General features: G+C 43.7%; 1 protein-coding gene across 12 annotated transcripts in view; it reads right to left on the reverse strand.

The window, feature by feature from the left end:
• Positions 1-284: 284 nt before the first annotated feature.
• BACH2 (BTB domain and CNC homolog 2) overlaps positions 285-22089 on the reverse strand; it is a 181867-nt gene continuing 160062 nt past the window's right edge. For all 12 annotated transcript variants that reach the window (XM_072926653.1, XM_030267591.4, XM_030267595.4 and 9 more), the window contains 3 exons: positions 15963-17507; positions 6547-6753; positions 285-3311 (listed from right to left, as the gene is read on the reverse strand). In XM_072926653.1, coding sequence (XP_072782754.1) covers positions 2832-3311; positions 6547-6753; positions 15963-17507 — 2232 coding nt within the window. In that variant the 3' untranslated portion in view covers positions 285-2831. The remainder of the gene's footprint in view (positions 3312-6546; positions 6754-15962; positions 17508-22089) is intronic.

The following is a 22089-nucleotide window of genomic DNA, read 5'->3' on the forward strand; positions in this document are numbered from 1 at the left end:
CAGTATGAGGCCAGGTCAAACCTAAGAGCTGCAGCGCAATGGGTTGTGTGGGTGGGTTTTTTAAACCATTGGAATGAGGTCAAGAGTACCAGTTGCACATGAGTTGTTAGTAGAGTAAATCTTCATGTCAGGAAGCAAGTTAAAACTTGGTTTTATACTCATAAAACATTCTATCTATTCATATATATAGGAGGTCACTTAAAAATAAAAAAGGCAACAGAAAAACATCTTTAAAATACTGTGTCAGTTGACCCTTCCCTCCCACCCACCCCCAACCCCCCCCAAGTAGCTATGACTCTATAATGTGATTCACATTTAGTTTTAAATTCTAGCTTTCACCATGGTCTCATAGAAACAAAACTTCTCTGCGAAGCACAGAACTGCTTTGCAACGTCAACAAATTCAAAGGAAAATCAAATCCCACCCCCCCACCAAAGAGCTTCTCAGTGCAGTTACCTGCAAAGGATGGTTGGGAGGGGGTTCAGATATTTTTAGGTTAAGTTCTTTTAAAAAGAAAGGACAACTCCTCCCCCTTTTTCAACTGTGTGAACTAGGAGTTTATGGCATTTGTATATTTTTGAACATTTAAAGGTAAGGATTTTGTACAGTAATGATTAATACCTAAACATAAATATTCTCCTACATTATATACTAGTTTTTCTTTGTACATGCGGGGGAAAAAAGTATTTTCAACAAACATGGCACATGCTATATGCAGTTCCTCCTCAGTAGCTTGGCTACAATTACAAGAGTTTGCATGAGGAGGATAAAAGCAAGACTTTGTGGCGAGTGGGCGACAGTCCATGAGCACAGTCTGAAGATGGAAGAAAGTGGAGAGAGGGAGCTGATTCCTCCTCCAGGGTTCAAGATGCTGATCTACTTGAGTGCCTCAAAAAACCACCAGCGCACACCTCTAGTGTAAACGTTAGCACAGAAGACCACATTATCACTTAGTGCTTCTGAGAAGCTGCTTCCCCACACTTTTTTTTTTTAAACAGGTGTGAACAGCTGGTCATTTTTTTTTCAGTGAGAACAAACAATATCAGCCAATAAAGCACATGACAGTTGTCGTCAATAAAGCCACACAACCTGGCACACGTAGGGCAGAGAACCACAAAATAAAAACTCAGTACACTTAGAATAGTAATAATTATTAAAAAAGCATTAGGAGGTTGTTCTTCTGTCTACACTGTACATACAGATGTTATGCTTGGAAAGCTGCTGTCTCACACAGTCATAACATGAGTCAACATTAAGATACAAGTCCAATACAGTTACAACTAAGCCAATTCACTGAGTAGTCTCCTTTGAGACAGCGCTCTTTTAGCTGCAGTTTGTGCTGAGGGCAATGCTGCAGGATGAGAGGATCCCGGAACACAACAATTTGATGGGTAAGTGACCAAATTGGGTGTTGGCAAACGTATGTTTTGCTCTTAGAGGATACAGTGCTAGCTGGACTTCCGTAAGGAAGCCGAAGTCAACAACTAGGGGTGTAATCCTGCAACTCTGCCTACCTAGGCAGGGTCACTGACTTCACCAGACCCACCTCTACAGCTTGGGTCTGGTGGGGAGAACAGGTAATGTCTGAGGACAGCTGAGGTCAGGCTCTGGGGACTAGCCGGAGCAGCAGTTGCTTCCATGAGTAAAGGATGCAGAGTGGGGCTGGAGAAAAAGCCCCCAAGTATATCGACGTGATCTCTGTTTGCTTTACTTCATGGAACATTTGATGAATTGATCCAGTTGTCAAATACACTTTTCTCTAAAGAGTGAAATATACTTTCCCCTATAAGACTCCAAAAGCATCATTAACTCACAAGCACTTAAACTTGGTTTGTGAAACAGAAAGAAGTCTAAATATAAAAATAATTCAAGCAGATTCTCTTTACAAATTGTATAGTGAATTCAGTATTTGGCAAGACTGTTTTTACTACATAATGAGCTCCTGAGTGTTTGTCTATTAGATAAAAATTTTCTATTTCCTTTAAGCCATAAAGCAAAGAAAACCATATACTCAAGTTATTCTGAAGTCATGACTTCATTAATGAAAAGAGGTTTGACCAGAAACTCAGTGCAAGTGGCAAAGTTGACCATTACTGTACAGTATCTGCAAGAAAATAAAATAACTCCACATTGCTCAAGTGGCACGAAATGGCTGTGCCAAAAAAATTGTCTATAATAAAATCTCAAATAAGTTTCCGACATTAAAGTTTTATAAATAAGTACAAATTGAATGCTATTGCTGAACTGCGAACTGAGGAAAAAATTACCGTGTAACAAGTTACCAAACTAGTTCTAGCATCAAAGACAAAAAGGAATGTTGGAACTTGTTTGTACAATAGAAATGAAAGCTTCCAGTTTGTAGGATGAGAAAATTGAGGCATGCAGGGACTCTTGCATATGGATATATATATTTTATATATATTATATATAATATGTACAGTTTAGCTATAAAACTTTGATGTGTAAAGAAGCTGTCTTCAATGAAAAATTGAACATTCAGAGGAAATTCCTGAGTTAGGGTTTTGTGACATGGGCCACTGAGAAAAAAGCTGCGGTTGGGTCCTCAGAGGTGTTATGTCCATCCCTGTTAAGATTGAAATCAACATACAAAAACAGACAGTGTTGCCACTGCTTCGTTCCCTGCCTGAGCAAGGGATAGCACCATTGTGAAGAGAACTCCTGCTTGTAGAGAGGAGGGAATACTTAAAAACAGTATTGCTGCTAAGACCACTGTAGTGTGCACCAAATACGTTCTTCTAGACAACAAATGAACACTGCCACTGGCTGACTGAAGAACACCTGACCAGGTGTAAGGTTAAGGTTACGAGTCACTAGGTGTAATCTTTCCTAGGTTGTTCATCTGTTGTACATTTATCAGTCATTTCCTGACAGAAGTCTACCGTGACCGTTTGGCTGCTTTGCTCTGGTGGAAGCTCTCTCTCGGGGTAAGTACCTGCATCAGCTCCATCCAATCCCGCGCCAGCCGAACAATTTTCCGAGATGTTGTTGGGCAGCCAGGGTGCTCCCAGCTGCACTGAGCCTTGCTCCGAGCAGCACTGCATGCTCTCCCCGACGCACTGGGAGGTCACCAGACTCTGCTCCACACCAGCTGGGGCGGGGCTGATGGTGGTGACCGGCTGTAGATCCATGGGTCTGAGAACGGGGCAGTATCGGTGGAGGGCTTGGATCTGTTCTGGGCTCTGCATGTCTCTACACACTTCTTGGGAAAGACACGAGAAGTTGTCTAACAATTCTCCCATGCTTGCTTTCAGCTGGTTCCTTTCTGAGAGCAATTTCTCTTTCTCACACACCTGAAAAAGAAAGAAGGCATCTTAGGCTGAGGAAGGGACATTCATTGCCAGCTCACTTTGGGCATGTATGGAGCAGTACCGAAGAACACCAATGTGTCACACTTGTTTTCATATGGCCAGAGGAAAAGTCACAAAGACATCAAGTATTTGCCCACCATGGCCTGTTTGGACAGTAGTTTGGGAAACATCTGGAGAAAAACATTTGAACTGGAAGAGGATAGAATCCCAAATTATTCCCACAGAACTGTTCCCTTTATAAACTAAGGCTGCCTGACAGATGATACAAAAAAAACTCTGAACAAAACATTTTGAGGGAGAAATGCCATTTCCTATCTAATCAGCAAGAAAATGCGGTAATTCCTGAAGTGAGGAATGCTGCTGATGTTTAGTTCACCCTTGAACTGTCAGGTTGGCTGCTTAGGCTGGGTGCATGCCTCAGAGCCCTGTTAGCACTGAGAGAGGTGAGTTTATTCACTAGAGGATCTAAGTGTGCTCCATGGCCTGCACTATGGCTTGTTTTCTTATGTTCTGCTGCTTAAAGGCTTAGGCTTGAGCTCATACAGATATTTTTATGAACCCAGGCTAGTGTTTCACCTCTAAAAAATGGTGTTGACTCAGTGTAGACTAACTGGGATGGTCCTGCTGTGTCTCTTCCTGTCTCAGGCAGGTGGGCACACAGCTCAAGAGAGTAGATGAGATTTTGTAGAGTACCAGAACTATTTCCAGAGCTGAGCTGGCCCCAAAAGCAGCACAGCCACGTATCTCACCTAGTAACACTGCTAAACCCAAGATGTCTCAGCATCTGAGGTGTGAAAGTTCCACAACTCAGATAATCCAACTATGGGTGGTTGTTGACAGCTGATAGTATTCCTCTGGGTCCAGAGCCCACACTAGAAGCATACAGCTGTGTGAATGTGAAAGAGAACAGTGCACATGAAAAGAACTAACTGCTAAAATATTGATAAATCTATCAAGAAAGCATAAAAATAATAAAAAAATAAACAGATGCTCAAGTACATCTTGAGATGATGAATTATGGAGGAGAATATGCTGTGAGTTTGCAGGGAAAAAAAGGAATGTGAGTGGGTAGATGAATGAGTGAGAGAAAGCAGGCAAAAAAAATTACCTATCAAACTCTGAGGATACAACCATTTCACTCACTGTCTGCTGTGAAACCATCTGTGTCAAGAAGATGGGTGACTTACAGTAAGTAACTACAGGGGGAAAAGGGGTCTTTCGTAAAAAAGACCCAGCCAAGTGAAAAACCCTTAAACCACAGCACCATTATGTAATTCATGAGACTGGAAACTGCTGATCACAAAGCGGACAGACTACTACAAAGGAATTTCCAGTGGTCATGTGTTGTATGTTCATTCTTTTCTCTGTCCCTGTCTTCCAGCTCAGGGGGCTGGGTACCTGGAGAACAACCAGTCTTACTATTAAGACTGAGGCAAAGAAGGCATTAAGTACCTCAGCCTTTTCCTCCTTCTCTGTTGCTATGTTTTTACTGCATTCAAAAAATGACAAGAGATTCTCCTTGGCCTTCCTCTTCTTGCTTCTCTGTTTAAAAAAAAACATTTTTATTGTCTTTTACAGCAGTAGCCTGATTAAGTAGTTGGACTTTTACCCTTCTAATTTTCTCCCTGCATAACTTCATTATATTCTTGTAGTCCTCCTGAGTAGCTGCCCCTTCTTCCAAACATAATAAAATTATTTTTTTCCTTGAGTTCCAGCCGAAACTCTTTGTTCAGCCAGGCTGAACAATGTCTCATATTTCAGTACATGGGATTAGCCTGCTCTTGTGCCTGCAAGATTTACTTCTTGAAGAATGTCCAATCTTCCTGGACTCCTCTGCCTTTCAGTACTGCCTCCTAAGGGATTTTCCCAACCAGTCTCCTAAACAGGCCAAAGTCTGCATTCTGGAAGTCCAAGGTGGGTTACCCTCCTACTTAATTCACCAGCAACCAAAAACTCCATCATTTTGTCATCACTGTGCCCAAGAAGGCATGCAACCATCACTTCACCCACCAGCCCTTCACTGTTTGCAAAAAGGTCCAGCAGGACTTCCAGCAGGACCTTCCTTACTTGGCTCACTCGCTGCATATGGCCACATATTCAAGTCCCCTTTGCTAAATAGGAACATCAACTTGTTTTTTGGGGAAGAATCCTACACCTCAAATGGTTTTTGATTCCTCAAACTGAGCAGGGATCAAGCCTGCAAGACCACTCATAGGCCTTTCATTCATTCCCTGAGATGAGTGTTTGTGCTGGGGAGAGGACTTAAAATTTTTATTTTGTCTGTCTGCAGTTTACTGTATCAGACAATAATAGCAATGTCACAGGATTGCATGAAATCAATTAACTCAAACTAATTTTCAAGTGAAGGCTACAGATATAAGGCTGAATCACTCCGTGCTGCTAGTGCAGTCCTCTGAGTGCTGCTTGTGAGGCTCTGGAGAATAAGAGACAGGAACTCCTCCCCATCACCAGCTCAGTACAGGGAGACAGGCATGTGCAGCTAAGGCTGGACCTGCTTCTTCTGGCAACTTGATGAGGATCCATCCACTCTTTCACTGTGCAGAACCTGTGAGTCACCCTGTACACACTGTGCATTATACTCAGTGCAGGAAGCAGTTGCTCACTGTTTTGTTTATCATTGTTCTGTTGTTTGTTTTGCATCAGTGGAGCACTACTCTGAACAATGTTTTGATTTTTCTTTTTTTTTTCCCCCCAGGGCTTCAGAAGCACAGCATCTGAAGGCTTCAGAGACCTTGATGATTTAAGCCTCCCAAGCAGCTTGTGAGGTCAGTGTCACATCCCTGTTACAGATGGGAAGCAGACAGGCACAGGCAGCAAGTGAGTAACCCAAAGTCATGCGGCTTTCTGCCATTTGGGAGGTGATGGTAACTCAGCTTCTTCCAACAGATCCCTGCCTCTTTTACCCTATGTTTCCTACAGCTTGAGCAGAGAACAAAGCAAAATGAAGCACAAAAAACCCCACCTGAGGTGTCCATAGCATGACTGAAAGTGACAGGAATTTTCTGGGCAGCCACTTGGGCTTGCTCCAGTCTCCTCACTCCCTTACATTAAAATGTGGTGGCACTGCCCACTGTGCATTCTGCTCATGAATGTACAAACTGACTGAACCCATGCAGTCTGGACTGGAATTGCTGTTGGTGCCCTGCAGGCTACATTGCGAGGGGGAGCTGGGCTGTGGCTAGGGCACGTAACTCACCAACTTGCGGATTTCACATTCGAGGTTCTGAATACAGTCCAGTTTCCTCTTGCGGCAGCGCTGAGCTGCAATCCGGTTCTTGCTGCGCCGGCGGACATCGTGGATGAACTCGAGCTGCTCTGAGGTTAGCTTGTGCATCTTTATCATCATCTGGAAATCATTCCTTGGAAGATCTGTGATTTGATCAACAGGAAAAGGAAGTTTCACCTAAAACAAACACAAGACAAGAGCAAAGAGTCATATTTTGCTTGCTCAATGCAAGCGGAACAACAGTGAGCGGAAGAATAATTATCTTTGCTGCCACCCCCTCAATAAACAAGAAACCAAGTTTTACATTGAGCAAGTTCTTCCCTTGTGGCACATTGTGGAGGTCCAGATGGTAAGGATAAAATGATAATCGTACTTAAATCAGCAACACATATAAATCCCAGATAAAAAATTTCATCTTTCTACAAAGCCTTAATAAATGATCTCATTGCATTTAAAGAAGGCTCTGTCCACTAAGAGACACGGCCTTTTGGAAAGAGTGAAGTACCTTGCTGCTATTATATTCAAACTAATTTCAAGGAAGGGGCTATTACCACAGCATGTGGTATAATGTGTATACCAAAATGTGTATCTGCTTGGACTGCAGGACTGAATGTTTGATTAAGTATGAGGTTAAAAATACAACCTGACACCTCAAGTGGATGAAAAATAATGTATTGCAATTAGGAAAGGTCACCTAATCAGCATTTCAACTAAGCAAAACACTGTGTAAGAATAAAGGGTCAGAGGAGTGTGATGCAACACCATCCTGATAAAATATATACATTTAAAAATAAACCTGTTTATGTTGGTACTCTAATATTCTTGCAGATTAAAGAGCACTGAAATTGTATTTCTTGAAAAGGTCAGGGTCTGACTTCAAGAATCCTAGCAATTATACATTAAAGCAGAGCAAAACACAAAGCTCCCAGCAGCCTGAAGCAATGAACACACACTGTGTCAAAAGCTGAAGAATGGTGGATGTGCTCAAAGGCTTTTAGGTTTTTTTTCCCAAAAATCTATCAGCTTGCTCAAATCAAAGTAAGCACCTCCCCTTAGAAACCTTTGCTTCACTTAGAGCTTCGGACTGATAACTATGGAAAAACTGATGTTCTTCGGCCAACTGTTTTATTTGGTGGTCAGATAAGAGTCAGCTGACAAAGCTGAAGGAGATGCCGAGTAATTAGACTGACTCCTTCTTTTTTTTGAGTCATACCTACACTGCCCAAAAGATGGCAGTAAATATTTATGTTTCTGTCCCTATTTGGTACAATCTAACCTGGAACAAGGAGACTATTCTGCACACAGGCTATCAAAGAAGGTAAGTCGCTCCAGCCAAACAAAAGATACGGGTTGAAAACATTCCTTTGATATTTAAAACATGTATTTTCTTCCAATGGTGCACTTAATAATTATTTGGAAGTAAAAAAAGTAACAACATAGATTATAAGTTTTTTTCTTCAGAGAGCTGAGTTCAAGCAGAACAGTTTGCTGAGGACACACGTACACCAATACACAGCAGTGGCCTCTGGCACACTGTCCATCAACAGTCACGGACCCTCACCAGGCACCTGAGCCTGCCAGCAACCAGCTCCTCATCTTGTTTATAGGTGTTCTTGGCTGCTTCTTGTACCCTTCTAACATTGCTCCGTGCATCGCCAAGCCTGGGGTACATGAAGTTCTGTGCAAACACCTACCACGTTCTTTGAGATGGCTTCATGCCCTGAATGTTCATTCATGCCCCTCTGCCTCACATGTCCAGGCACTGCTTCATAACACACTACTTGACAGGTCAATTTAAAGCAGCAAGAAATGCCAAACACTGCCCAAACCCTCCCAAATTCTTGCTTGTACACACAAAGGCTGACCTTAGGCACAGGGATGTGAACTACCTTGTTTACAGACTGCCTGTTAATGACATGAAACCTGTTTGATTTCCCCTTCCCAGCCTTTGGATGGTCAACATAAGCTCAATGTAATCTAGTTTTCTCTCTAGCTTCTACCAGGGTCTGAAAATGAAAACAGACAGTTCTTTTCTCTGAAAGACATCACAGTTTCACTGCAAAACCAGCCAGTTCATGTTCACAGTTTTCCCTTATTTTCTTAAGACCAAAATGGAAAGGAATGTTAACTTTATTTCTCCCTACCTCTCCCTTTCAAAACATATTTACTTGCAAGGAGATGTGTTTGCAGCTGGAATGAAAGAGAAGCAATTTAAATATGTCAGGTAGAAGTTGCTGAAGGGAAATGGGAAAATAAATAAAAAAGGATTCATTAAAAAAAAGGGATTTAAAATAAAACCATCTACACAGCAGATCAGAGACTGCTATCAGTAATCCCAGCATAATCCCACTCCTGTCACAGGCAGCACTGCACAGGATTAAAAATGTGAAAGGGAAAGTGGAAGTGAGTCAGACTCATTTCCTTCACCATTCACAGCATTTTTATTGCCTGTCTCCCTCTTCGAAATCAGCTGTCAACTGAAAAAAAAAAATACCAACCCACCAAGCTTTTGGCACGGACACAGTGAATAACTGCACCGGGGTGTTGCTGCAGTGAGAGGCTAAAGTGTTTTACAACTGCACAGGGCAAGACTCTCAGCTGCTATTTATCATAACAGAGTGGTGAGTCATTTTGCTAGAGCCTGCAACTGTGCAGTGGGTGGGATTCATCTGACTCACCCAGAGCTGCCTGAAATGATGGGTTGGGACTACCTAATGTCCTGCTCCCCTCAGATGGCAATGCTGCACAGCTTCTCCCTCCTGGCTGCAGAAGGAGTGGACTTAAAACTCAGAAAAGATTCTGCATCTCACAATATCTGCAGGAGGTGAGAGAAATTTACCTGAGGTGTCTGAGAAACACAGTCAATCTTTTCTAAGATATGAAAGAAAACCCCAACGAGCACGCTTTCTTGTAAAGTTTTCTTTCTAATTACTATTATTTTTTGGTACAAATGATTTCAAATTAAAAATGTAAGTGAGATCCCTGCTCCTTCCAAGAATTACTCCAGCCAGAGCTAACCTCACAGAAATCCAAAATCTTCCTTATCAGCACAATTACTCTTTCCCTGCATTTTTACACTGGCAGCACAAGCTTGCTTTCCACCACACAACAAATAAACTGGCACTTTCTACCACCACTGCAGACTCTACTGCCCCAACTTTGCCAATCCACCCTGGGGAAAAAGGAAACCTGTTTAGGATTTTGTGGCATTTCCCACTTATTAGCATTAGGATGCCAGTGGAAATGTCAATGCTTTGAGAGGCTAAGCCAGAGCAGTAATGTAGACAGACAGGGACAGCGACTGACTCAGCACATGTAAGGCCCATATATAACCAATTAATTCCTTCAAGCTTCACTAGTTAGTACCAGCTTGGATCATATGCCAGTTACTGCTGTTTTGCTCCTCTATTGTACTAGTTACTGCTGCTGCTCTCCCCCCTCTCTTTTTCACCTGGAATAAAGGAAAGAACCTAGGACCCGTGTTCACTCCCATTAAAATATAAAATGTAAACTCTTGGGAATTTATTTATCCTATGAGTAACCTTACCTTCTTCATTCTTTCTTTATATCTTAATTAAGACATCATCTCACCCTAGCCAAGTGTTAGTAAAGGCAATGAACTTCCTAAGTGTCACTTTAACATCATGGTAACTTAAAGGACAAATATTTTATCCATAAGAAAAAGCAACCATTATGTAGTGGGCATGGGAAAGTGGAACTCATTGTCCCAGTTGGTCAGTTGCTCCAGAGTTGTAAGAAAAAATCCTGCTGCCTTAGTACCCTCAAATCCTGAAAGCCTCAAACTTGCTGATCCTTGGAAGGCTCTCAGGACCCACCCAAGCAATCCAGCCCAGGGACTCAATCATACTAATGCCTTTTTAAAATGCAGAAATGTGTACTCGGCTTCACACAAAAGAGCCCAAGGCATTAATGTCATGTTTTCAGTGTTTTCAAGTATCTTCCGTAGCATGCAAGGAAGGTTTGTCTTCCACAAACACTCAGGAAGGAATTCATTCCACAGCAGGAGCTGAGGAGTGTCCACCTGTGATAGGGGCTCAATTGTTTACAGGGTATTTCAGGCACCACTTGTGGTCCTGCAGACTAGGGACCTATTCCTGTCCTAATTTCATCTGGACAGAGGCTATCCAAGAAGTCCAAAGGTAATGGACCTTGCTTTGTGTAAGGGATAGCCAAGATGCATTTCCTCATCCTGCTGTCTACTGGCACAGATAAAACCTTCAGAACACCTCCTTTTTCCAGGTGTCAACTACACCAAGATGGCAGAGGACTGCAAAAGGGGAATGATGAGCCCAGGCAGTGAAGATCTACTATTGTGTGAACAAACCAGGGTCTAAATTGTCCCACTTCAAGATCAGCAGGTTCCACTGCAGCGTGTTCCATCTGACACAAGACAACTGATGGCCCCGTAGCGGCGTGGGGTCAACTCCAGCCTCACCTTGTGAGGGCCATGAGAGGCATTTGGATCAGCAAATGCTTCCTGAAAGGGCAGTGCTGGGTAACATTTTGATTTGCTACCTGCCTCACAGAAGTGGGGGACCAGGCTAATCCCATGCCTGAGTGCTTTAACCCAGTAATCAGGAGATGTGGATGGGATTCTCATCCTTTAGCCCATGATTTGGACTTGTATTCAGACCACATACTGCTTGTACTTAGAATGCTGGGCTGACCTCTTCCCATTCACTGCTTGCAGTGTCCCCATCTTCCAGCCCTTCAAAGAGCACAGCAGCATGATACTCCTGCCGTTTAACAGGCTTCTCTGAGACCAGATAGCACAGAAACACTGACAGAAGCCACAGGTGCACTTAAGAATGCAAGATCAGGCAGTGAAATGACAGGGGATAAAGTACTGTATTTCTCTGAAAGAGTTGCTTCTGCAGCTCAAGAACGGGAGTCCTTCAAGAGCTTGCGCAAGGTCTTCAGACCAGAGTATAAAATAATTGATTGTCGGGCTCCACAAAATAATATAGTGTTTAAAAGGACCCTCCTGAAATGTCAAACTCTCAGTGCTGCTGTAATCCAACAATTCTTTGTTACCAGTATGGATACCATTCCTACTGAAGAGAGGAAAGAAAACAAAACTTCCATGAAGTTTATCTTACAAGACCAATGTTTGACAAGACACCATTTAAACAGATATTGAGAAACAATTCCCAGTGCTCTGGTGATGCTATCCTCGTCAGGAGAACAACTACCAGAAAACAATCTGGAGACTATTTCTTCTCATTTTCAAATTTGCAAACCTAGTAAAATCAGGAAAGCTGGGGTGACCGATCATCACATTCTGGGGAGTTATCACATACCACAGCAAGTTAAAACATTCATATGTATTTTTCTTGGTTGCCTTTCTTTCCACGTAACGTTCTTCACTGAGTAGGAATACTAAGCAGTGAAGCAGTCTCAGATGAGGTAACTCAACATAGTTACAGTAGAGCTCTGGTACAGCAGCTTTGGTTTACTCCTCTTTTCGGGGGCTCTGACTTGCAGTATTTTGCTAAGCAGCAGCAGATGAACAGGGAAAGGGTGGCTGCCTGTCACTTAACATGGAGGGGTTTCATCTCTTGTAGGTTATTGACCTACAATATCCTCAAAGGTCTAATTGCATTAGCTTTCCCTTTATGAAAATTTCCTTTGAAAAGTGAGTCACTAAACCAGGCGAGAAATTCTTTTGAAATACAGATGAGGAGACATTGAATGCAACTCTCTAGATACTAATAGTTCTTGGAAAACTCCACCTCTTACCTCCTCTTACCCTTGTTTGTTTTTTTCCTCAGAAAACTAATTTACCATATTAGACTGAGCTGAGATTTCTTTTTAACTGGTTTAGTAGTACAATATTTTTTACAAATTTTCTAGCAGACAGAAACTCTAAAGTACTTGCTGAAGAAAAGGAATACCAAAAAAAGTAGGTAGTGCAGAAGTTTCTGTTCCTTAAGTAGGTTAACAGATTGACAGACTACTTCCTTCTCAACAATTCATTATTTCAGGGCTTATTGTTTTGTTGTTGCTATTTTAAGCAGGATTGTCAGAACCTGCCTGTAAGCACTGAGCTTTATGTCTTCTCTCTAGTATTATATCTCAGTAATTGATTTTTCACAACCTGTGGAGGCCTGAGAGAACTGAGTGAAAAGAGCAACACAAACTAGTAAATATTTCTGTGAAGTCCCAATAGCTGAATTAAAAGCGCTGTTCCTGCAACTCTGTACCATGGGTACACCCTACACTGCACTTGCTGCTTTTCTCAGGAAGCCTTAACAAAGGGAGATCGCAGAAGAGTCTTGGTGGCTCCAGGAAGGGAAGCAATAAGCAAGGACATCCTGGAGAAGTGGTGCTCCAAGGATGTCACCTCCTCTGACAGTTGTGACTGCCTTCTGCACCTACAGTAAGATGGAGGCTCGTCACAAGGTGGGGTAACCTTCACTCACACAGCATCATGCTGAACCATAGCACCCCACTTCTGGCACCAAACAACTTTGGCCATGTGCTCCGGAATGGCATCTGTCTGTGGGAAAGCAGAATGCCTGAAAAAAGCAGAGAGAAGCCTCTCACGTACTTCTCACACAATCAACACCCCAGCAAATGATGTTTTGTGACATGAATTCTGGCAGCAATAGCACTCTTTGAGCCAAATTATGACCAACTAGGTCCAAATTCCAGGGGAACTGAGCAGCCCTGTGAGATAACTGATGGTCAGAGTCCACCAGCCTTATTCCCATCAGGCCATCCCACCCCGATAAAAGCTGACCTGCAGCAGAAGAACCTGCATGGACACTGTCCAGAAGGTCAAGCATGTCACCCCCAGATATCTTATCAGGTGCTTTTTGAATAGAAGCCCAGAATACACTGTGTGTTCTGATATAGAGGGGGAAAGGGCCCTGTCTGTGAAGTCATCAGGACAGGAAGGGCAAAGCAAAACTTTCAGGAATGGAGAAAGATTCCCATGCAGCTTGCAGGGAGGTGAAGAACAGAAAGCTGTCCATTTCAGACAGTTGTGAGTCCCTCCTGCTGTTTTAATCACAGCCAAACTGACAAAAGCAGGTAGAGCAACTTATACAAGAACTTCCTGCTGCTGTTACTTATTTTCTACTGTCTGGTTTAAGATACCCTTTACTGAGCTTTCCACAGCAGCAGATCTTGCAGGATACACACCCAAGTCACTGTCTTAATACTGGATTGTTTAATAAGGCTGCAAAGTCTGCTCTTGTATTGGTAACAACCTTCAAAAGATCGATTTTTAAACAAAATAACAAAATCTCTACCAAAGCACTGGTGTGATTTGTTTACCCTTGGCTTGTTCAGGATAGTGCAATGCAACCTCACAGAGCACTTATTTCCTCACCACATTTTTAATGCCTAGCAGTCCTAATCAAAATACCCTGGGGGAGAAAAAAAAAAAAAAAAGCCTTATCAGCAGTCCCAGGGAGAAAACTTGCTCAGCACAGTTCAGAAAATCTTCCCCAGAGGAAACCAGAATCAGCAGCAAAACCAGGAGTGGAGCAGACCTTTGCTAGCACTGTCTCAGAGCCAGATGTCTGCCTGCCAGCAGCACCCCACACAGCTTCCTACACTGTTTGCTCCTTGTTCATCCCTCCTCTCATCCATGCTCTCCTGCACATATTCACGTACACCTTTCTTCTAGGAAACCACCACCTGTAAGCTTCTAATTTCACTCTTCCAGGCTCATTTTTGCTGCAGCATATTTCCACACAATTAGGTAATTACGACAGCTAATTAATTATCAAATCTCAAAAGGCTAACCTCCGCCCTCTGCGCTGCCTCATGCTGAGCAAGCACACACATGGGTGGAAATGGATGGTCCCTGGTCCCTGCTGCCCTCTGCCCCTTGTAAAGACAGGACTTCACTGAGTAACCCAGCTACAGCCTGGGCTGCTGTAGGGCTTCCCAAATGAGATCTCCTGCACACCATCCCAGACAGCCTCCCTAAGAGACTGCTCTCCCTTCTGCATTGTCCCCTGCTTACGACATGAGGACAAAGAAGAACTGTCCTCTCAGAATCTCTGGTCTAGTGAGACCAGGGATTAGGACATCAGAGGCTCCCCTGGCTCTTTCCTGAAAGCTAAGCAGCCATCTGAAGGAAGCACCCACATCTGTCTGAAAAATAAAGCCCGAGATGTAGCTGGAATAAAGACTGAGGGATAGAATAAAGTTCACTCTTTTCATACCCACTCCATAACTAAGCCCACATGGTTCTGAACTGGATGCTCTCAGCATATGAACCCTCCTCTCAGCACTTGTTGCCCTCCACACTGAAGCAAAAACTCTCAATGGAGATTTTCAGCATTACTAGAGGAACCTGATACCTGATTTCACTCAGATGTTCTCTAGGTCATGCAGATTGCTAATGAAGCTGTGAATATACATCCAGTCTCTTCCACTTTCTGGGCTCCACAGCACATCTCCTTGATTTAAGTCTGCCCTAAAAGTAGTGACTTCACACAGACAGTTTATTTGGTCATGGTTAGCCAGTTAGCACTGCCGCATCTTCAGCTGGCCCATCTCTAGTTTCAGAGAGGGCCCCTCTTTCTCCTCCCCCTCTTGGGGGAGCTACATGAAAATTGACAGCTTGCTCTTCAGCCCCAGATCATTCTCTTGTTTCCCTTAAAAATCCTGGAAATTAAAGGATAACTTCTCTCTGAAACCATTCATGCCATGGGTGCTAGAGCTTTGAACAAAATGTCACAGCCAGGGAACATGATCTCAAGTTGTCACATAACAGAGGCAAAACCCCCTGAACGTGCAACACACACGCACACACACACACACACACACACACACACAAACACACACACACACACACACATGTGTGAAGATGACTTGAATGCCATTCCCACAGCACTGGGTGGCCAGCTATACAATTGTTTGAGTAATTTCACACCTCTGCTGGCAACATGCAGCCTGGCTCTTCAAGGCAAGCTGCCCTGGTGTCAGGAAAGGCACAGCTTGAGGTTGCTTAAACACACACACAGCAGTAACAAGTGGAGTTGGAACCACCTCAGCAAACTAAGAATAAAAAGCAGTGCTTTGTGCCACAGAAGTCTGTGAGGGAGGGAGGAAGACAGGACACTGCTGGCAGAACCCTAAGCACATCAATGCACTCTTATCATTCATCAGTTTGCTGTTCTCCTACACCCAAAATTTTAGAAGTGCCGAACACCTCAGAGATCAAGCAGATCTATTTGTGGGATGTCATTCATGTGCACTCAGCTGATGAGGGAATAACCAGAAGTTATTCTTTACCCCTATAAACAAAGAAAGTGCTGGGGAAATGCAAAGTCATTTGAGAGAATGAAGGAGAGATTAATTGGGTGATAACAACTGTGATATATGTACTTATCTTAAATCCCTACCTCATGCCCTCTGTCTTGCACAGGACATGATTCACTGTCTGCTTCTGAGAATGACCCAGACTCATCGCTGGAGTTTGTTCCATAGGATGGCTCACATTTAATCTGGGCTCGGACCGGGTTGTACAATCCATCCCCCACCACGCCGGGCTCCTGGTGCTCGGGCGCCAGGAATCGGGGGCCTTGGGAGCAAGGGGAAGAGGAGAGCTCGCAAAGACGCAGGCTGCAGGGAGAGCCGCCACTGCCGTCCTCTGCGTACGAGTAGGAAGAGCACGAGCTGGAGGTCCTGGTTCTGGTTTCCAGAGGAGGAGAGCGAGGGCAAACTTTAATTGGCACCGGACAGCTGGTGTTGGGCCGCATCCTTCCCGGCAAGTGATCAGCTGTCAGTCCGCCGTGCGAATAGGTCTGAGAGCTGGGGAGAGACTGGCTACCGCCGGCCCACAGACCCTTCGGCACAGTCTCAGTGAGGTCTTTGTCCAAGCTGCTCACACCAGAATATGAATGCACCGAAGTGTTTACTTGGTCACAAGCATTTGAAGAGAATATAACACTCCTCCTGTCCAGTTCCCCTTCTTGCTTACAGAGAGTTTCAAAGCCGGGCCCCCTGAGTGGTGATCCCACTGTGAAGTTGGAAGCATCCTTCTGCATGGCATGGGACTGTCCATAGTTCCCCGTGAAAGGGACATAATCAGTTTTGTGGTCACCCTGAGTTGTCCCTTTTTCAAAAGGGCATGCTGGACTCCTGCCAAAGTGCTGTTGGGAAGTGCTGGGGAAGCCAACCAAATCTATGCTTTTTGTTCTGTTGAAGAAAGACCGCAAGCAAGAAGGAGAAGACCCACTTTTTGGCCTGTCGACACAAGTGAGGCTTGGCTGTTTCCTGTCCATTTCAACATCCCCTTCTTTATCCCTGATGTCAGGTTCATCTCCAGACAGGCAAAGTGTGATGCTTTCTTCATCGTTCTCTTCATTCTGAGGCTCACTTTTTATCTGCCCCATAGCAAGTCCTGATTTGAGGCCATTTCCAGAGCTCTCTTCACTGAATGTGCTTGCAAAACCTGAGGTACTGATGTGTGATGTGTTGTAGACATTCTTGGTACAAGCAAGCTGGTATTTCTTGTATCTGGGGTACCGTGTTACTGCATCTTTATCCAAATTGTCCTTGCTATCTCTCAGCATGTCAGAGTCAGGCAGCATCCCTTCGCCTTTGTCTGCTCCAGCAACAGTGGTTTCAAAACTGAAGGGTTCTTGGTGCATCCTCTCCCTTGGGCAAGATAGTTTTGACGTCTCCGATTCCATCGTCTCTTCCTCATCTCCATCGGAGTTCTCCTCATCGTGCATGCGCTGACAGGTGGTATCTTTTTTGCACAGGAACAGGCCATCTTCGTTGTTCAGCAGCTGTGTCTGCAGGAAGCTGAAGCAGGAGTCCTCCAGGTTGTGCATGCGCAGGAACTCAGCGCAGTGGATGACCTCCTGGATGTTTTCCCTGCTGAGTAACAGCTTAGCAGTGTAGGCGAACTGTAACAATGGACCAAATCCCCTGACAGTGACCTGCAAAAGTAGAGAGGAAATTGCCAGTGTTACCATCAGCTTTTGCTATCATTCCAAGTCCTTCATCATGTGGTTAGATAAACTAACAGATCTGGCATTCAGAAATAAATACTGCTCAGCACCAGCTGTTCTTCTGTTCCACCTGTAATGATGCTACATCCAGGAAGATTGCTCCCTTTCTGTTGCTCCTGTACATCACTGTACAGGTTGAACTGAGACTATCTTCCCCAAGTATCTTGAAGATCTATGAACTAAGTCTCTGCCCTAATAAAAGACTGAAAAAACTAGCCTGGACACAGCTAATTTTTACATGGATTTCATTTTAACTCTGCTACAGTACCCAACCATGAAAGTACCAATTAAATTTTGATTCTTCTGCTCTGATGGAAGGTCCAATGAACAACGGTTTCAAGCTTAAGATACCACTTATCCAAAAAGTGTTTTGGGAAGGAAACAGTATTACAGCAAAATTCAAGAGAAAGCATATTTATACCTCTTTCAAAAGCAAACCATTTCCTCTTTTTCTTCTCAATTTTTTGCAAGCCATTGCTGAATACATAATAGGTAAGTACAGACTGCATAACTTTCCTCCATCCCATGGAGATTATTCCCCTCAGACTGTTCCTGATTTTAGTCAGCCTGAGGTACAGCTTACAGAAAAGAAATTAATATTTATAGTTCAAACGGTAGAAATTATTCTGAGTCCCACCTCAGTAATTAATTTCCCACAATTTTTTTTTGTAGAAAGAGTAGAAACTGTTTCCAGGAGAGTGATCTCTAGTCAACTGCTCCAGGTCTGACTTATGCACTGCTACTCATCTTTCCATACCATCTGTGTTTAACATTAATATACCATATATTAAAAAGTACACACTTCCCCCCCCCCCCAATTTTTTACAGTTGTATCTTTACATACAGCTATTAAATAAGTTGCTAAGCCACATAGTAAACTATAGATATGTCTATTTTTGACAAAAATACTTTGACTGCCACGAACTTCTCTTATATTTTTTTCTCCCAGTGGGTATAAAACAAAGGGATTGGAAAAATTATTTGTCATGAAGCACCAAGATGCTGCTTCAGAACCACAACACACCATCAAGGATTAAGGTTTCTGCACAAGAAAATTCAGTGCTTTGGCCACAAAGTTGAGATGTGGAAGATGACAACTGAATTTCCCATTGCACCAACCCCCTACTAGATGACCCTGGTAAGTCCCTTCAGTTTCAATTCACTGAGACACTTTCTTGCCTTTGTTGCAAGTAGCACTTATTTATGTGTAGCACTTATTTATGTGAGATCCCTGTGCTTTCAATGCCAGGCAAAGGCCTCTAGATGGGATTCAGCACAGCCAACACCTGCATACCTGTATGAGGTTGGGATGCATGGCCTGCAACCTCCTTCTGTATGAGGTTGGGATGCATAGCCTGCAACCTCCTTCTGGATGCAGATGTCTCTGGTAGGCATCCCCAGCTCAGTTTCTTTGTTTAAAACAAACAAGAAGAGGAAGCAATGCTGTCTCCTTTTTTTTTTTTTTTCAAAATGGCCTAAAGACAGAAGGGGAACCTGGAAAGTAGGAGACCAGGTTCTTTCCTCAGGCTGTGAGGATTGAAACTCCCATTTCTCAGCTCTTCAGAAGGGTATATTTGGGATGGTATGGGATACCCTGAAGGTGAGTTGTTTTTTACTATTCTTCCAATTGAATTAATGCCACCAAGCAAAGAAGCTGCTCAAAAGGCTGGTGAGCCATCAGGCCGTGAATTTGCGAAGGTCTATTTCGTGACTAGAGTGTATCTGAGTGAATAATTTGGTTCATCTCAATGAAAAGTCTATAAAGCCCTATACTGCCTCAGGACCAGCGGTAGAGTTCACAGATTTTTATAGAAAATCCTGACTTCCAGAAACAAGCCTTTGTTATTCATAGATCTGTACTTATGATAGCAGATTACGAAGACACCTCAAGTGGCACAGACTTTGATGGGGAGAAAAATATTTCAAAACACCTTTAAAATTGCTCCCAATAGCTACTCCATCCATAGTATTACTGCTCAATCTGCTATTTTAAGAAGCAGTGCATTTTCATGCACATACTTACACACTTGCACATTCCTGTTTAACAATATGCCTCTGGAACAGAATTGCCAAGATTTACAGCTGGCTATTAAAATAAAAATCTCTGCTTTATCAGTGTTACACTTTCTGCCTATTTGTTAGATTATCAGCTCACTAAAGGCCTATCTGCATTTTATCTATGCAGCATGATTAACAAAATTGCTCGGGAACTTAATGAGCTACTCGCAGGCTGATGGTAAGATCTTCATTGTGGGGGCTTACAAACTGCTGCATATCTTGTAAGCTCGGCAGCAGCGAAGGTCTCCAGGGACTGGAGCACAAACACGGCTCTCCTGGCAGTGGTGTCACTTGGCCACTAGGTGGAATGGCTGGAAAGCAAATTAGAATAATTTTCTGCGCTGGGCCGGGGTTTCACCTGCCTGCCTGCCGCCCCGGCACAGGCAGTGCACAGCCTCGGGCTGACTCATCCAGCCCCACAGCAAGGCTGTCTCCCACGCTGACACGGGCTTCTGCTCCAGGTACATCAGCACGGTGACAAACAGCAGCGAGGCAGCTGTTAGAGCGGTCTGTGCTCCATGCATCGGCACCAGACTGTGCCCTGGGCTCCCCACGGTGCCCAGCAGATGCCTCACGAGAAGGATGATGAAAATGCCGAGCAAATGTGTGCCTTGACTTCCTTTGGAGATATTACCCAGTGACACAACCTTCACTCTCACAATCTTCAGATCCAAAGGGAGAAAGTTTCTTTTCAAGCACCCGGCACTTGTCATTGCCCTCAGGCAGAAATCTCTCTAGTGCCAATTCTTGAAACGGCACAAACAATAACTTTGGAAACAAACGGGTGCAAAGCTTGCTGCCAAGTGTGAAAGCCAGCGCAAGCTCTGCCGCCTGAAGCTGTCTAAATATTGATTCGGCTCCCGTGGCAGGTTCCCTGCCTCGGCCCCACCAGTTTTGGGACTGCTTGCATCTGATGCATTCTGGCAGGAAGGCTGGAATCGAGCCACTGGAGCGTGACCATCAGCACCACACATTGGGAAAAAAAAGGCTTTGAAGCTGTATGTACTACCGCCACACGGGCATTCCTCTAGGAAGAGATAAGGACAGTATTTTAAAATTATTTGATCTGACTGATGCATCTCAGTGAAAAACGTTAGTGAAAACAAATTGATCTACATTTGCAGAAGAAAAGAGATAATTTCTCTGCTATAACAGTCTTCATTTACACGTGAGAGAGGCCTTTGTTAGACGGGTAAAACCCACGCCAGCAACAATCCCAGGGGTATTTTTTCTCTATTGAAAATAAGATGTCCAAGAGTTGTTTGCTTTTAAACCTTATTTTCTGTATAAATTAATGTTTAAGCAGGCAGGTCAGTTTGTGGGAACCTCCACAGGGCACCCTGTCCTAGCTCATATGCGAAATCACTACTTCCCTGCCTTTCAATCCTTTGCCTTATTCCAATTTCTACCCATTTCTACTGTTTAAACAGAATTGACTGGCTAGTAGAAAACCACCCAGAGAAAAGGTAAAGCATACATATAAAACAACAGTGCTCACATAGAGAGAAAAGCAAAGATCCTAGCTTCTTGGAGACTTGATTTCTTTCCCCTATGTTTACTTGTTTGTTTCCCTTACATGTACTTCGAGCATGCCAAACAGCCAAGACTAAGGATAAAGCACTTTATTTATCTTGCTTCTGCCCCGGTTGATCTTGTATATATGCATTAGAACTGCTTAGCGCACAGAGGACATGGGTACTGCAGCCCTTCCTAAGGTACCTGGCACACCTCCTTGCTCTACAGCAATCCAAGAGACCAAGTCCATGTGCAGCTCCTGCCTCTGCTGCGCTGCCACAGGTACACTGTGCTCAGTGTGCAGTAGGGAGGTCTGTGTCAATTCAGCGTTGTGGTGATAACAAGACTGACCCTGGTTAAGGTGAGAGAAAACAACTTCTCCTGCCCTTTATCTGCCTCTTGTCTTTCACACTGAGCTAGCTGAGCTGGGGGACGTGTTTTGTATGGCCATGCCCTTGTGAGTGTGTGCTACTGAGGAACAGGCTGGAAACAATGCGACGGTATGATCACCATCAAGAGATGTTAATCAGCATTAGCCATATTGAATTTACCAGCAAAACACAGACAGCAGCCCTGCAGAAAATAAGCATGCAAAGTCTATTTTAGTTCAGTTTGACATTGCTTTTCTCCTTACAGAGTCCTGGGGAGTGCGATGCTCTGGTTAGTCCTAATTGATTTAAGTGACCAGACTTCCACTACTTCCTTTGGGAGATCATTGCCAGACTCTACTTAAAACCTCCTTGTGAGGAAATATTTCCCTTATTTTCCTCCATCATCTCTCATTACATTTCCTTGATGCATTCCGGGTAATGCTTTTTCCTTTTGGAGAAATAGTTGTATTGTTCTTAGACTCTCTGCCTTCCCTTTTTTGCTGGTCATTAACAAAAAACGGGCTAATTCAAGGAAAATAGGATTGATCACTGTTGGATGAGAGAGT

The sequence above is a fragment of the Taeniopygia guttata genome, chromosome 3, assembly GCF_048771995.1.
Source record: "Taeniopygia guttata chromosome 3, bTaeGut7.mat, whole genome shotgun sequence".
Lineage (NCBI taxonomy): Eukaryota > Metazoa > Chordata > Aves > Passeriformes > Estrildidae > Taeniopygia > Taeniopygia guttata.